This window comes from Polypterus senegalus, chromosome 3, assembly GCF_016835505.1.
Source record: "Polypterus senegalus isolate Bchr_013 chromosome 3, ASM1683550v1, whole genome shotgun sequence".
NCBI lineage: Eukaryota > Metazoa > Chordata > Cladistia > Polypteriformes > Polypteridae > Polypterus > Polypterus senegalus.
The window spans coordinates 302,701,765-302,717,474 of record NC_053156.1 but is presented as its reverse complement, the minus strand read 5'-3'; the positions used below and the strand labels follow the sequence as shown (position 1 = coordinate 302,717,474).

Below are 15,710 nucleotides of genomic sequence, written 5' to 3'. Positions count from 1 at the left end.
GACTGCTCCTTTTCTCTGGAATGGCTCACCTTATTATGTTAGGTCTGCTCCAGCACAGGCCATTTTTAAGTCACCATTAAAGTCTTATTTCTTCTTGCTGCCATTTGACCCTGCAAGAGGTGGACATTCTTTGTATATATTGGCTCACGTACATTCAGGATTATAAATATGTATGTATGTGTATTTTAAGTTAATCTTTTATGTAATGGTTGGTTATGCTTGCAGTTTTGTGCTGCGTACATACGGTATATTTGAACTGCTTTCAAGTACAGCACTTTGGTTCAGTTCTGACTGCTGTAAGAAATGTGCTTTAAAAATAAAAATTGGCTTGCCCTATCTTATAAAATATTATTTTAATACATAACACTAAGAAGTTCAGATCTGAGACAATGGACTGGAAAGATGAAGTTGGTTTGCAACATTTATTACAAAAAAGTTAAAGAATATATAAAATAAAGAACAAGAATTGTAGGTTGTAACTGAACAATGAGGGACATGTACAGTATGTTTATGTTACATTTTCTCACAGAACACAGTCATTTTCCTTTTTCCTCTCACGTTATCTAAAAACAGATGCATGTCTTCCATATGTGACAAAAGGATGATGAAGGGTCTAAGGACATACAGTAATCCCTCCTCGATTGCGGGGGTTGCGTTCCAGATCCCCCCGCGATAGATGAAAATCCACGAAGTAGAAACCATATGTTTGTATGGTTATTTTTATATATTTTAAGCCCTTATAAACTCTCCTACACTGTTAACATTATTAGAGCCCTCTAGACATGAAATAAAACCCTTTAGTCAAACGTTTAAACTGTGCTCCACGACAAGACAGAGATGACAGTTCTTTCTCACAATTAAAAGAATGCAAACATATCTTCCTCTTCAAAGGAGCGCCATCAGGAGCAGAGAATGTCACAGAGAGAGAGAGAGAGAGAAAAGCAAACAATCAAAAAATCAATACATGCTGTTGGGCTTTTAAGTATGCGCACCGCGATAAAGCAGCCGCAAAGAAGGGATCAATGTGAAGGTAGTTTTTCAGCATTTTTTAGAGTAGCGTCCATATCTTCTTGGCAAACAGCCTCTGTACAAACAGTCCCTCTGCTCACACCCATTCCGTCAGGAGCAGAGAACGTCAGAGAGAGAGAGCGCGAGATTAAAGCAAACAATAAAAAAATCAATACGTGCTTTTAGGCGTTTAAGTATGCTGAAGCACCGCGATAAAGTGGCATTTCTTAGAGGAGCGTCCATATCCTCTAGGCAAACAGCCTCTGTGCAAACAACCCCTCTGCTCACACCCCCTCCGTCAGGCGCAGAGAATGTCAGAGAAAGACCGAGAAAAGCAAACAATCAAGCACTGCTCGGGAAGCACATCATATATCATTGAGGAGTTTTAGTTAATACGTAATACATGCTCTGATTGGGTAGCTTCTAAGCCATCCGCCAATAGCATCCCTTGTATGAAATCAACTGGGCAAACAAACTGAGGAAGCATGTACTTTAAATTAAAAGACCCATTGTCCAGAAATCCGCGAACCAGCGAAAAATCCGTGATATATATTTAGATATGCTTACATTTAAAATCCGCGATGGAGTGAAGCCGCGAAAGTCGAAGCGCGATATAGCGAGGGATCACTGTATTCCCTCTAATCGTCTTCTGGAAATTCAGATACCAAATCAGATTTCTGAAGCACCTCCTCAATGTCTTCTTTGTCCATTGACAGTAATGCAGGGAGTGAGATGCACCCCCTGAACACAGAAATGTTCTCAGCACACCACTTCTCTGCCTCAGTAAAATGCTGAAGGATTCTCTGTGTTGCTTTAATACATTTTATTTAAAAAAAAAATCTTTAAATGGTCATCATAAAGCTTATAGCCTTTTCCTCCACATTTACAAGGAATGTAAGAACAATGAAAGTAAAAAATAATGTACAGTATATTCTGCATTTGTTATACATTGTTAACATTACTGCTTTCGATCGCAGATTCTACAAGTCTTCAATGTTTCTTACAATACACTATTATTAACACAGCACACAATGCATTTCAAGTGTTTTAAGGCTGTTAAGAGTTGTACTAGCACTCCAGTTTGTCAGAAGATGTAGTCTTTTGGGCTTTGACTCCTACTGGTTAACGATTAACAGTCGGCATCTGAGACAAGCATTACAAATCCTTTTATACATTTTATTCACAATACCACGAGGCATTGTAAGCCAGCATCAACAAAATGTAATTCATCTTTCTTATGGAAGTTTATAAAATGAGGTGTCTGTACCTGCTCATTGGTGCCCTGTGCTGGATGTTGGAAAAGGAAGGCTGACGTTTCTTCTAAAAGAAAAGATCTGAAATCTGTATTGACGCAGTGCTATGGGACAGAATAGCAAGACATTTTATTCACTTCACTTTTTTACCTAAGGAAATGTTAAAAAAGACCCAAAAGAATAAGCACAATAAATGACCCTGTCCTGGCTGTCCATTATTTCTGTACATTCACATTTTTTGTTTGGTTCTTGGCCTTCATTTAAAAAGCCATTGCTCGCTCAGTCCAATGTGAGCAGTTACTTCAGTGATTTCAAAAAGAAGCACTAAGTTTATAATAGTAAACATTTTGCCTATTTGTCCTGATATACAATATGGCTAAATATATTTGCCACATTACCTCAAAACTAAATTAAAGATATTAAAGGAAATTTAAATTTCATTTACCCCTTGGGGCTGGAGTTCTATATATATACACACACTAGCACTTCCTTAAAGCCAGCATGTCATTCTAAAGAGGATTGAGTAGAGTCACGTTGTTAACATGAAAATTCCACAGTAATGGCTATTAATCTTGACTTGACTTGGAAGGCCCTAATACAAGGGGTAAAAAAATTAATCAAAGACAAATATTAAATACTGACATACAGTAAACTGTTGACAATAACTTGTAAACAAAAACAATGGAAAAGGCCCCTTGTTACACACCCTGTGTTGCATCTACAGTATAAATAGTGGAAAATGCAGGATTAGCTCAGCTTTTTAAACTGTATTTTAAAAGTTCCAGTTCAGAAATCTAAACGTCAATATTGTTTGCAAGCACTCGTACACTCCTGGCATAATTACCTGCATACGTGACAATGTGGCCTTCATGACTCTAAAGACGAGGCAGCAGGATGCTGTAGTCTCTTTGCTTTTTACAAAGGGGGCACTTGGACTCGTTTTGATATTTAATCAATGTAATTAAAGTTGGTTTTATATTCTCTGCCTTTATGGAGAAATGTGACTGTGGAAATCAAGACAATTATAATATGGAATAATAATCTGGCAGAAAGCGCTATCGTACTTGTATAAATAGCTAACTTAACTGCAGAAAAATCAAGTGAAATAAGATATTTAACCAATGTTAATGACGACGATAAACATAAATACCTTTCATATTATACACTAACATTGCAGATACGCTACATAACATCTCATAAATAAGTTAAAAAGTTAATATAGAAAAAATAATATGGCAAATATTAAAAAGAAATAATACAAGAGGTAAAAAATAATTAAAGCGATATATTAATGACGATAAACACTTGGATTCGCTATATATAATCGTACATCTCATTAGTTTTGTTTACCAGATCTAAAGTCTCTTTAAATATACTGAGCTTTTCATTCTGTGAGTCCATACCTGGTTCTGTCGTGCCATTGTTCCGTGGCGGAAAACGTTTTCGGCTCATTTTCTTTGTCAGACTGGAAAAACTGTACAGCTGCTCTTCTCCATCTCTTTCTATGGACTGTGGAAGGCCGAGTCTGCGACCTGCAGCTGGATACAATTGGTTTGTTCCAGTGAGAGGGCTGGGTCAATGTGACTTCAAGTTGCAGGAAGAAAAACTTAAAGACTTTTGCTTGTGTGTATGCACCAAACAAGTATTCACAGTGTTCTGTGTGTTTTTTTGGTTTTTTTTGGTAATATTGGTTTACATTCTGACTCTGTAGTCCTGCAGAGAGACTTCAGTAATTACTTGGGGAATGACAGAGATACCTGGAAGAGCATTATTGGCAGGAAAGGCCTACTTGACTTAAATCAGACTAATGAATCATTATTGGATTTTTGTTCTAGCCATGGATTGCCCACAATAAACACAAGTACAAACACAAGAATTCTTATAAGTGTACCTAGTACCAGTGTATCTGGAGCTGCAGTTAGGTCCATAAATATTAGGACAGAGACAACTTTTTTCTAATTTTGGTTCTGTACATTGCCATAATGAATTTTAAATGAAACAACTCAGATGACGTTGAAGTGCAGACTTTCAGCTTTAATTCAGTGGGTTGAACAAAAAGATTGCCTAAAAATGTGAGGGAGCTAAAGTATTTTTTTAACACAATCCCTTCATTTCAGGGGCTCAAAAGCAATTGGACAAATTAAATAACTGAAAATAAAATGTTCATTTCTAATACTTGTTTGAAAACCCTTTGCTGGCAATGCCAGCCTGAAGTCTTGAACTCATGGACATCACCAGATGCTGGGTTTCCTCCTTTTTAATTGATCTTTAATTAATCTTTAATTTCCTTTCAGTTGCTGTTTGTTTGTGGGCCTTTCTGTCCGAAGTTTAGTCTTCAACAAGTGAAATGCACGCTCAATTGGGTTAAGATCAGGTGACTGACTTGGCCATTCAAGAATTTTCCACTTCTTTGCTTTAATAAACTCCTGGGTTGCTTTGGCTGTATGTTTTGGGTCATTGTCCATCTGTATCATGAAACGCCGCCCAATCAATTTGATCATTGAGCTGGATTTGAGCAGACAGTATGTCTCTGAACACCTCAGAATTCATTCGGCTGCTTCTGTCCTGTGTCACATCATCAATAAACACTAGTGTCCCAGTGCCACTGGCAGCCATGCACGCCCAAGCCATCACACTGCCTGACTCCACCGTGTTTTACAGATGATGTGCTATGCTTTGGATAATGAGCTGTTCCACGCCTTCTCCATACTTTTTCTTGCCATCATTCTGGTAGAGGTTGATCTTGGTTTCATCTGTCCAAAGAATGTTTTTCCAGAACTGTGCTGGCTTTTTTAGATGTTCTTTAGCAAAGTCCAATCTAGCCTTTCTATTCTTGAGGCTTATGAGTGGCTTGCACCTTGCAGTGCACCCTCTGTATTTACTTTCATGCAGTCTTCTCTTTATGGTAGACTTGGATATCGATACGCCGGCCAAGCCCTGGAGAGTGTTGTTCACTTGGTTGGCTGTTGTGAAGGGGTTTCTCTTCACCATGGAAATGATTCTGCGATCATCCACCACTGTTGTCTTCTGTGGACGTCCAGGTCTTTTTGCGTTGCTGAGTTCACCAGTGCTTGCTTTCTTTCTCAGGATGTACCAAACTGTAGATTTTGCCACTCGTAATATTGTAGCAATTTCTCGGATGATTTTTTTCTGTTTTCGCAGCTTAAGGATGGCTTCTTTCACCTGCATGGAGAGCTCCTTTGACTACATGTTGTCTGTTCACAGCAAAATCTTCCACATGCAAGCACCACACCTCAAATCAACTCCAGGCCTTTTATCTGCTTAATTGATAAGACATAACGACGGACTTGCCCACACCTGCCCATGAAATAGCCTTTGAGTCAATTGTCCAATTACTTTTGAGCCCCTGAAATGAAGGGATTGTGTTAAAAAATGCTTTAGTTGCCTCACATTTTTATGCAATTGTGTTGTTCAACCCACTGAATTAAAGCTGAAAGTCTGCCGTTCAACTGCATCTGAGTTGTTTCATTTAAAATTCATTGTGGTAATGCACAGAAACAAAATTAGAAAAAAGTTGTCTCTGTCCAAATATTTATGAACCTAACTGTAAAAGTCAATAATCGACTTTGCAGTTGGGTTATCTGATTTGAAGCCGTATGTTCTGGACTCTCCAGTAAATAGAGTTGTTGAGCTGTGGTTACCACATAGTGATTAGCTGGCACAGACACAAGGAGAACCAACTAGAAACATCTAGAACACCAAAATGGGTAGATAAGGTATGTTAGGAAAGACTAGCCTGTGTTTAGAATGAGTTCAACTAATACCTCCGTAAATCCTTTTCCTACATCTCAATGAAGATCAGGGATGTAGTGTCCAAACAGATCATCATCAAGAGATAGTGGAGGCAGCCAAAAGAGCTGTTTGCCTGAACACTGCAGATGTTTTTCATGGCAAGAGAGCTAAGAGCAGCTTCTGGACACTAGCATAAGGGAAGCTGTGAAACTGAGGAAAGAGGTCTCCTATGCAATGTTATCAAATTTAATGGGCCAAAGCAAAAGCCTGTGTTCAGGTAGAGTGTGGTGAAGTTGTGAAGTATGACTTTTGGAAAGTCTCAGAGAAGTTCTGGCAAAATATTCAATGACTTAGGAAAGGATATCAGGTAACATGGTCCAGGCTGTTCTCAGCACTGATGGGGAAATGTTGACTTCAATGGTAGATATCCCAGTGAAGGGAAAGGAACATTTTCAAGAACTCCTTGACCCAGTCAATATGCCCTTCTTAGAGATGGAAATATGAGAAACAATTGATGGGATTGTGACTGGATCTCTGGCTGAATGGTTTTGTGGTGATTAAAAAAACGCAGTGTCAAGGTCATAGAGGTTATTGAGTTCTGACTGGAAATGCTGAAATCACTGGCTATTGTTGGTCTGTCTTGGCTAACATGGCTCTTCAGTTGTTGTGCGTAAGCCTTGTTCAATATCTTGTTATTATCACAAAGGAATCACTCTCCTTAGCCTTCCAGGGAAAGCCTTTGAAAGTCACTCCTATAATATTATAAGAAATGAGGTGGGTTTCATCCTGGCCGTGGAACAAAGGATCAACTGTTTACCCTTGCACAGATATCTGAGAAATCATGGAACTTCACAGAAGTTCACGACAGTGTACCCTGCAGTATCTTGTTGAGGGTTCTGCAAGAACATGGGATTCTAGTGTTGGTGACGCATGACATTTGGCCACAGTTTGTGAGGAGAAAGGGTTTTGTTTGCATGCTTGGTATTAGTTAAGGATGTTTAATGTAAGCACCTTGTCTTCTCTGCTGTTCATGATTTTCATTGACTACAGCAAGGCAAAGCCAAGGTTGGGATGGTATCTATTTTGAGAAATTAAGGGTTTGCATTCCTGCTATTCGGACTGAAAATGATAGTGTCCTTGTAGCCTCACCAGATTGAGATCTCTGGCTTGCACTGTAACAGTTTGCAACTGAATGTGATGTAACTGGGATGAGAATAAGCACTTCCAAATATGAAGTTATGGTTCTTTCTTTGAAAAGATTGGCTAGTGGAAGCATTATTGTGTATGTTGTAAATAGTCCATGGAATGTCAGAAGCTAAGTGGATTTACTGGTAATTTACTGGTTGGGATTCATCTCCATTTTTAATTATGGTCATAAGCTCTTGGCGGTGAATGTAAGAATCAGATTGTGAGGTTTCCCGTGCTGGGTCCCAGATTAACTCTTTATGTCATGGTCAGAAAGACAAGAAATATGGAACAACCTCAAAGTAAAACTGCTGCTTTTTTACAACAACAACAACATTTATTTGTATAGCATGTTTTCATACAAATGATGTAGCTCAAAGTGCTTTACAAGATGAAGAAAGAAAAGTTACACTGTATTAAAAAATAAAAATTAAAAAATAAGATTGGCTGGAGCCAATCCCAGCCAACACAGGGCACAAGGCAGGAAACAAACCCCGGGCAGAGTGCCGGCCCACCGCAGGGCACACACACACCCCTACACCAAGCACACACTAGGGACAATTTAGAATCGCCAATGCACCTAACCTGCTTGTCTTTGGACTGTGGGAGGAAACCGAAGTATCCAGAGGAAACCCACGCAGACACGGGGAGAACATGCAAACTCCACGCAGGGAGGACCCGAGAAGCGAACCCCGGTCTCCTAACTGCGAGGTGGCAGCGCTACCCACTGCGCCGCCCGCCAGGAGGACAGAAAAAACAAACAAAAAAAAAAAAAACAGAAGGGCAAAAACAAATTAAATCTGTTGGGCATCCAAGGCAACGAGACCACCCAGACCCCACTGGGCATTCTACCTAACATAAATGATCGTAATCAGTCCTCATGGTTTTCAGGCTTCACATGGAAAAATTTGATGATGATGGTCATGTGGATATCTGGCCTTCAATCCATCAATGTGGGGAACTGCATGGTGCTTTGATCAGGGGTTGGTGGTGGTGCAGATCGCCACCACAGAAAACTGGACAAAGAACAGCAGAGAAAAGTAGGGATTAGTACGGATTGCAGAGCCATGATATAAATGATAATTCAATGCATATATAGTTTATCAGGGTTGCACTAAAATGTAGCTATGACAAACCCAAGTTAAAATAATGGGATTTTAGCAGTGTTTTAAAATGCTCCACCGTATTAACTTGGTGAATTCCTATCAGTAAGCTATTCCAGATTTTAGGTGCATAACAGCAGAAGGCCGCCTCAACACTTCTTTGAACATCATCCATCCATCCATCCTCTTCCGCTTATCCAAGGTCGGGTCGCGGGGGTAGCAGCTTAAGTAGGGAAGCCCAGAAGATCAGAAGATCTTTGAAGATCAGCTCTTGGAAATATAAGCAGACACTCATTTGAAGATCTAAGGTTACGATTTGGTGTGTTAGGTGAGAAGCATTCTGAAATATAGGATGGAGCGAGATTTTTGAATTCTAAATGGCACAGGTAACCAGTGTAGTGACATTAAGACAGGTGTGATGTGCTTGGATTTTCTTTTCCTAGTTAAGATTCTGGTAACTGCATTCAGCACTCGTTGCAACCAATTGATGTCATTCTTAGGTGGTACTGAAAGGAGTGCATTATAGTAATCTAGTCGACTAAAAGCATTAAATTAAATTAAATTATTTAATTATATTAAATTTCTTCTGCCAGAAATCTTCCTAAGCCTATATGCAGTTCAAGTTTATTTGTAACAATTTAGTTGATTCTCCATTATTCATACATCCGTCTAGTTTGGTATCATCTGCAAGTTCACTTTAAACATGTCCCTTACACTTTAAATGTCCATCCATTCTATGCTCTTCAAGGTTGTTTTCTCCATTTTGAGAAATGTCTTCTCCTTTAAATGGTTTCTTGTCCGTCTCTGTTTGGATTATTCAACATCCACTCCATTTATTAAATTAGTTAGGGTGTCTGAAGAATAATACTTGCCTAAGTGACAATTCCGAGACGTTCAAACCTCTAAAGGTCCAAAAGTACTGATATTCTAGGGAATCAGAGGTAGTTTTATTTCTTTCAGACTCCACTGTTGATCCTTTATATCTACTGTATCTGAAACAGTGGCTAGAGGATCATTACTAAATCTGTATAATTCCCCTTTTTCTGTCTGTGTGACTGCCAACAATTCACATTAGCCTACCTGTGCTCTGGTAGATCATTTTGGTAAAAGGCAGTTGCCAAATAAATAATTCTTCCATCAAACCTGCATAATTCACCTCAAATAAAAATAATGGAGAAGCGCAGAACAGTCGCCACCTCTTGATACAGGAGTTAGCATTATACCTGTGTATTACTTTCATTTATGATCTCTGTGCAATGCACATCCCAACAGATGCTGCTCTCAGGCCTATGAAATAAAATGAAAATGGTCTGATTGTTATAATGCTCAAGTTTTTTTTGTTTGGGTGTATTCTGGTTCAGAGTGGTGCAGAAGTCTCATCCATGGCTGTATGGTTGTATGGCTGCAGTCAGGTCCCAATCCGCATGGTTCGTCATGTGGTGGGTGCTGTATCAGCGGATGTTCCCAACCTCCTCCTGGTTTTGCTCTCACATCTCAAAAACATCCACATTAGTTTCACTATGGGCTCTAAACTAGTCCTGTGTGGATAATGGACTAACATTCGATCCAAACTTGGTTTCTTGGTTGTGTTCAATGACACTTCGATAAACTGTAAATTTCACAACCCTAAATTGAATAAGCAGGTTGGACAGTCCTTTTTATGCTGGTTAAATCATATAATCCAGTCATAAAATTAGATGAAGAAAACATTAATGGAAAATGCACCTGAAAAAACGTTTTATTTATTCTTTTTTTTATATGTTGTTTTAGACATTGACACTAGCTAAGGAGTTTGCTAAAGAAAATCATCTTCATTTTCCCTCGGTGAACAAAGAAGACAAGCAACCTGAAGACTGCAGTGTGTACAGCGACACCTCGACTCCAACAGTGATTCACATGCCCCTGTTCAACAAGGTCAACAAGAATGGCAAGTAGAACATTTGCTGGTTTTGATGGCATAACTTACAGTAACTCTTTAAGTTACTATGGATTTCCTAAAATGATATGGGATACAAGTTATGAAGAAGGAACTGTTGGGAAGTCATGGGACAAAAAAATCTCACAATCATGATTAATTCTATGAGGGGAAGAACCTTTTTTTTTCTTTTAACATGATACATTATTTAAATGAACTTACAGATGTGGACAAATTGTTGGTACCCCTCCATGAAAGATGAAGAGTCCACAATTGTCTCTGAAACAACTTCGTCACCAATCATTGTTTATTCCGTTTTTAACAAAAATGAGACTTTACTTTAGAGTTTTGATTCCACAGAGTATTTCAAATAATGACAGAGATAAAAATGGCTGGGACCCTTAACCTAATATTTGACTGCACAACCTTTAGACTTTGCAGTCACTGCACATGAGCATTTCCAGGAGCTCTCCATGAGACGTCCTGTCTACAGGACCGGTCTACAGGTGGTTTGACCGAGTCATTCTGAGCAAACTGCTTCAACTGTGACAGGCTTGAAGGGACCTTCCCCAGAATGCATGTCTCAGTTCTTTCCAAGATGTTTGCTAGATTTCAAATCAGGGCTTATAGAAGGCCACTTGAGAATAGTCCGATGTTTTGTTCTTGGGTGCTTTTAGCTGTGTGTTTTGGCTCATTATCCTGTTGGAGGATCCATGATCTGTCACTGAGACAGCGCTTTCTGACACTGGGCATTATTTTTCGATCCAGAATGTCTTGATAGTGTTGAGGTTTCATTGTTCCCTGTTCAGACTCAAAGCACCCCATGTCAGACACAGAAAAGCAGCCTCACAACATAACTGAGCCTCCTCCATGTTTCACAGTAGCTATAGTGTTCAATCAATCAATCAATCAACATTTATTTATATAGCACATTTTCATACAAAATAATGTAGCTCAAAGTGCTTTACAAAATGAATAGAAAAATAGAAGACACAATAAAAAATAAACATAAGTCAACATTAATTAACATAGAATAAGAGTAAGGTCCGATGGCCAGGGTGGACAGAAAAAACAAAAAAAAAAAACTCCAAAGGCTGGAGAAAAAAATAAAATCTGTAGGGGTTCCAGACCACGAGACCGCCCAGTCCCCTCTGGGCAATCTACCTAACATAAGTCAAACAGTCCTCTTTGTATTTAGGGTTTTCATGGAAGGACCTGATGATGATGGTCACGTAGACTTCTGGCTTTCAGTCCATCAATGTTGGTGCATCATGATGCTTTGAGTAGGTGGTGGTGGCGCAGGCCGACAACACAAAGAAACCGGAAAAAGAAACAGAAGAGAGAGTAGGGGTCAGTATGGATTTTAGAGCCACCATGAATAGTTATTATGATGAATTGAACATACAGAGTATCAGGATTAAGTTAAAGTGAAGTTATAAAAAGGCCATGTTAAAGTAATGTGTTTTCAGCAGTGTTTTAAACTGCTCTACTGTATCAGCCTGGTGAATTCCTCTTGGCAGGCTATTCCAGATTTTAGGTGCATAACAGCAGAAGGCCACCTCACCACTTCTTTTAAGTTTGGCTTTTGGAATTATAATTATATATAGTGTTCTTTTATTTAAAAGCTTCATTTTTTCTCTGTGGGCATAGAGCTGATGAGACTTGCCATAAAGCTCCACTTTTCTCTCATCTGTCCAAAGGACAACAACAACGATTTATTTTTCTATGACCCAAAACCATACAAGGAGTGATGTAATGGCCTTGTTTTTGACATCCCTGAAAAAAATTCTCCAAGAATCACTGTAGCTCACGAACATACATTTAAGCAAATTGGTTTTCTTGCAGCAGTGGAGTCCTCTGGGGTTTTCATCCATTGAGCCCACTGTCACTCAAAAAGCGTTGGATGGTGTGATCAGACAGTGATAGACTTTCACCTTGGTGTTCAGTTTATATCTTTTAAGAAGTTGTCCTTAGCTTTTTGTCTACCATTCTCACTGTCTTTCTGTCCATTATCTGGTTGATTTTTCTCTTGAGGCCTTGTCCAGTGGGGTTGACTGCAGTCCCATGGACTTAAAATATCATAACAATATTTGCAGCTGTTGTCGCAGGAACATCAAGCTGCCTGGAGATGGTCTTCTAGTCTTTGCACTTAACATGCTTCTCTGTCATTTTCATTCTGACCTCCTCAGGCAACCCTCTCTTTTGCTTTCACTGGTCCATGTTCAGTGTGGGACACACGATGGCCCCAAACAGCAGAGTGACAACTTTTTTCCCACTTAAATGACTGATTGCATGAGTGGAGACATGTGTGATATGAACTCAAGAAAACAGCTGGTTTGAAATATCACTCAAATCCAATTATTTAGGATCTTTCCTAGAAGTCCCAACAAATGTGTTCAGGCCATTTTAAAATCACTTTGTAGAAGATGCAACACTTGATCTCTTGTCAAACTTGCTTTGCTTTACTCAATGACATGTCAAAGGCATGCAAGTACCCAGGGGACAATTGCACTTCATTTCAATACTTTCATGGTGCACAAAGCACTTTTTCAATGTGCTTTAAGGGGACCAACAAATTGATCCACATCTGTAATTTATCTATGCCATATAATGCTATAAATGCTTAAACGTTATATGCCTGTGGCTCTGTCTTTTCTCCTGTTGTTCCTTTTTGTTAATAGACTGGTCCAACCTTCCAAAACCAAGTACTTGTAGAAGTTCACTTTCTCTACATTCACTCCCTGAACTGTGACTGGGTGTAGAGGCTGTTTGGTGCAGAAACAATTCAGTAAATAATCCCTTTGCTTCACTGATGTTGAATTGCAGAGGATTCTCAAAGATCACCCTGTGGCTCCTCTTTCTCATCTCCCTTATTCATCCCATTAGTGCTGAGTCATATGAGAATTTCTACAAGTGATATGACGTACACAGGTGAAGAGAAAAGGAGACTGCTGTTTGTGTGGCTCCATATCAGAAATACATTCACAAACTGCAGTCTGTCTGACAGATGGTCGATTATCCAGGACAGCACAGGCTTATCCATCTGCACATCTCTGAGTTTACCCCTTAACAGAGATGACTCCATGGTATTGAAGGCACTGGAGAAATCAAAAAGATAATTCTCACGGGGCTGCCAACTTTGTCCGGCCTTGTAGATAGATATTTGCATCCTCCACTTCAACCTTTGTCTGACTGGCAAACTGCAGTGGTCCAGACGGTCTATCACAAGAGGACTCATATAGTCCAGGACCAGTCTCTCAAAGGTCTTCATAATGTGACACATAAGTGCCACTGGTCTGTAGTCATTAGGTGCCTGCCTTTTTTGGAAGAGGAACAATTCAAGATGTTTTCCACAGCAGTTTCACTTTCTGTAGCCTTAGGGACAGACTGAGGAGGTGACACCATGTTGGTCATCACAGGCTTTAAGAACTCAAGGACTGGACATCTGTTCCCACAGGTTTTCTTGTGTATAGTCTCCTCACTTGGCCATCAGTTATAGACAGCTAGCACTAATGGTCTGAGGTGGATTTGTCACTGGCCATTCCAGTTGACGTGGTAGGAGATATTGATGTAGTAGCAATGGTGTGGGGGGGGACTGGTCATTGGAAGATGGTGGAAGTGGAAGGAAAAATCTATCAGAAATTGGTTCCAGGTGTTAGTTTTGTCCATGTCCTCTTCTTGCACCTGAGCCTTGGATTGCGTTAATTTGCTGAACAGGGATTGATTTATTACTATATGTTTGGCTGGATAGTTTGTTCTCATTATATCTTACCTTATGTTAAATTTATGTAAAATTTGTTTCATGGGGTTCCACATATGCAGTAAATACTAATGGAAGATGATCAAAATCATGGTGCAATGAGATTTAATGTAACATTTAGTTGTCAATTTACATGTCAAGGGCAGAAGTAGTTTTTTATCTTCATTTCATTTCACAAGGAGACATAGTTAATTGATAAAAAATCTGCTTGTATGAAGTTATAAGTTCTTTTATTTAGATTAGTAATCAAATAGCTTGAGTTATTTTGTTAGAAGCATGTAGACTTTTTTTTCTTTTTAATAACACTTTTATATCTTTTGCTTGTTTTTCAGAGGCGACTATTGACAACTACCCTACTTTAAAGTCAGGATACACTCAAGAAGAAGTTGACAAACTTTTGAAGATAGCCAAAGAAAATGTCACACGAAATAAGGAAAAAATATTGAAAGCAATCAAGAACAAGAAATGTGCACAACAAATTGACCCTGAGAACTCTGGAGGCTGCTGTCTATCTTAAATAGACAGTCAGACCCTCCATTGCCACACAGTCACACTCCTCTCATCGCCTTCGGTACTGAAATTTCTTGGTGTCACAGGTTTTGGGACACGGGGTGTCAAGTTAACATAAAGGCCCTCTGCTTTCAGTCTGTTAGTTTCACTCTCTGTTTTCAACACCCATCATTATGTCTGTGTCATAATTGTCCTAAATTGAATTATATCTCCATATATAAAACACGTGTAGTGCCCTCTAGTTTATTTGTTAAATGTGTTTATGTAATGCACGACACGGTGGCGCAGTGGTAGCGCTGCTGCCTCGCAGTTAGGAGACCTGGGTTCACTTCCCGGGTCCTCCCTGCGTGGAGTTTGCATGTTCTCCCCGTGTCTGCGTGGGTTTCCTCCGGGCACTCCGGCTTCCTCCCACAATCCAAAGACATGCAGGTTAGGTGGATTGGCGATTCTAAATTGGCCCTAGTGTGTGCTTGGTGTGTGGGTGTGTTTGTGTGTGTCCTGCGGTGGGTTGGCACCCTGCCCAGGATTGGTTCCTGCCTTGTACCCTGTGTTGGCTGGGATTGGCTCCAGCAGACCCCCATGTCCCTGTATTCGGATTCAGCGGGTTAGAAAATGGATGGATGGATAGTGTTTATGTAAAGAAAGAATAAAGTGGGGCATCCAGGTTATCTGCCTTCCTTTCCCCAGGACAGGAGTAAGAAATCTGGAGGCATCGGTGACTGTAGGGTGCTAAGATTTGACCCCAGCCATCTAAATCTTAGAGAAAAGAAAAAAACTAAATGTCTACTTCAAGTTCATGTATCTTATATTTCTTTTATTTGTTCACACACACAGCAAATTACAATTAATTAAGATCATATAAATACGATATCAAATTTCTAACATCTTTTCTGATACAAATCCACTATAGTAGAGTTAAAGTATAAAAATAAAATCCCTTTTGCGGTTCTGTAGCCTGTTGCTGAGATTCAGCCCATTTCTTCAGTCTTCAAGGGAGGAATCTGTTTTATTCAAACAAATCCTTTTTACTTTTAGTCTGAACAAGATTATTACATTTTTTTTCTATTTTAAGAGTATTTAGCCTTAGTAGGACATTCTTCTCAAAAGCATCTTGTAGTAATTCTCTCCAGTGCTTCCTTTTGTCATATCTTTAATTTTATGTAAAACTGAAAATGGAATGACTATATACAAGAGTACATTTTACTATACTATCATTTTTTACT

At 39.3% G+C, this 15,710-nt stretch overlaps 1 protein-coding gene across 2 annotated transcripts in view; it reads left to right on the top strand.

Moving 5' to 3' along the window:
* The window catches only part of LOC120526378 (cytosolic phospholipase A2 gamma-like), a 162,774-nt gene extending 147,972 nt beyond the window's left edge, over nucleotides 1–14,802 (top strand). For both annotated transcript variants that reach the window (XM_039749514.1, XM_039749513.1), the window contains exons 14-15: nucleotides 10,073–10,229; nucleotides 14,310–14,802. In XM_039749514.1, coding sequence (XP_039605448.1) covers nucleotides 10,073–10,229; nucleotides 14,310–14,494 — 342 coding nt within the window. In that variant the 3' untranslated portion in view covers nucleotides 14,495–14,802. The remainder of the gene's footprint in view (nucleotides 1–10,072; nucleotides 10,230–14,309) is intronic.
* The last annotated feature ends 908 nt before the right edge of the window (nucleotides 14,803–15,710 follow it).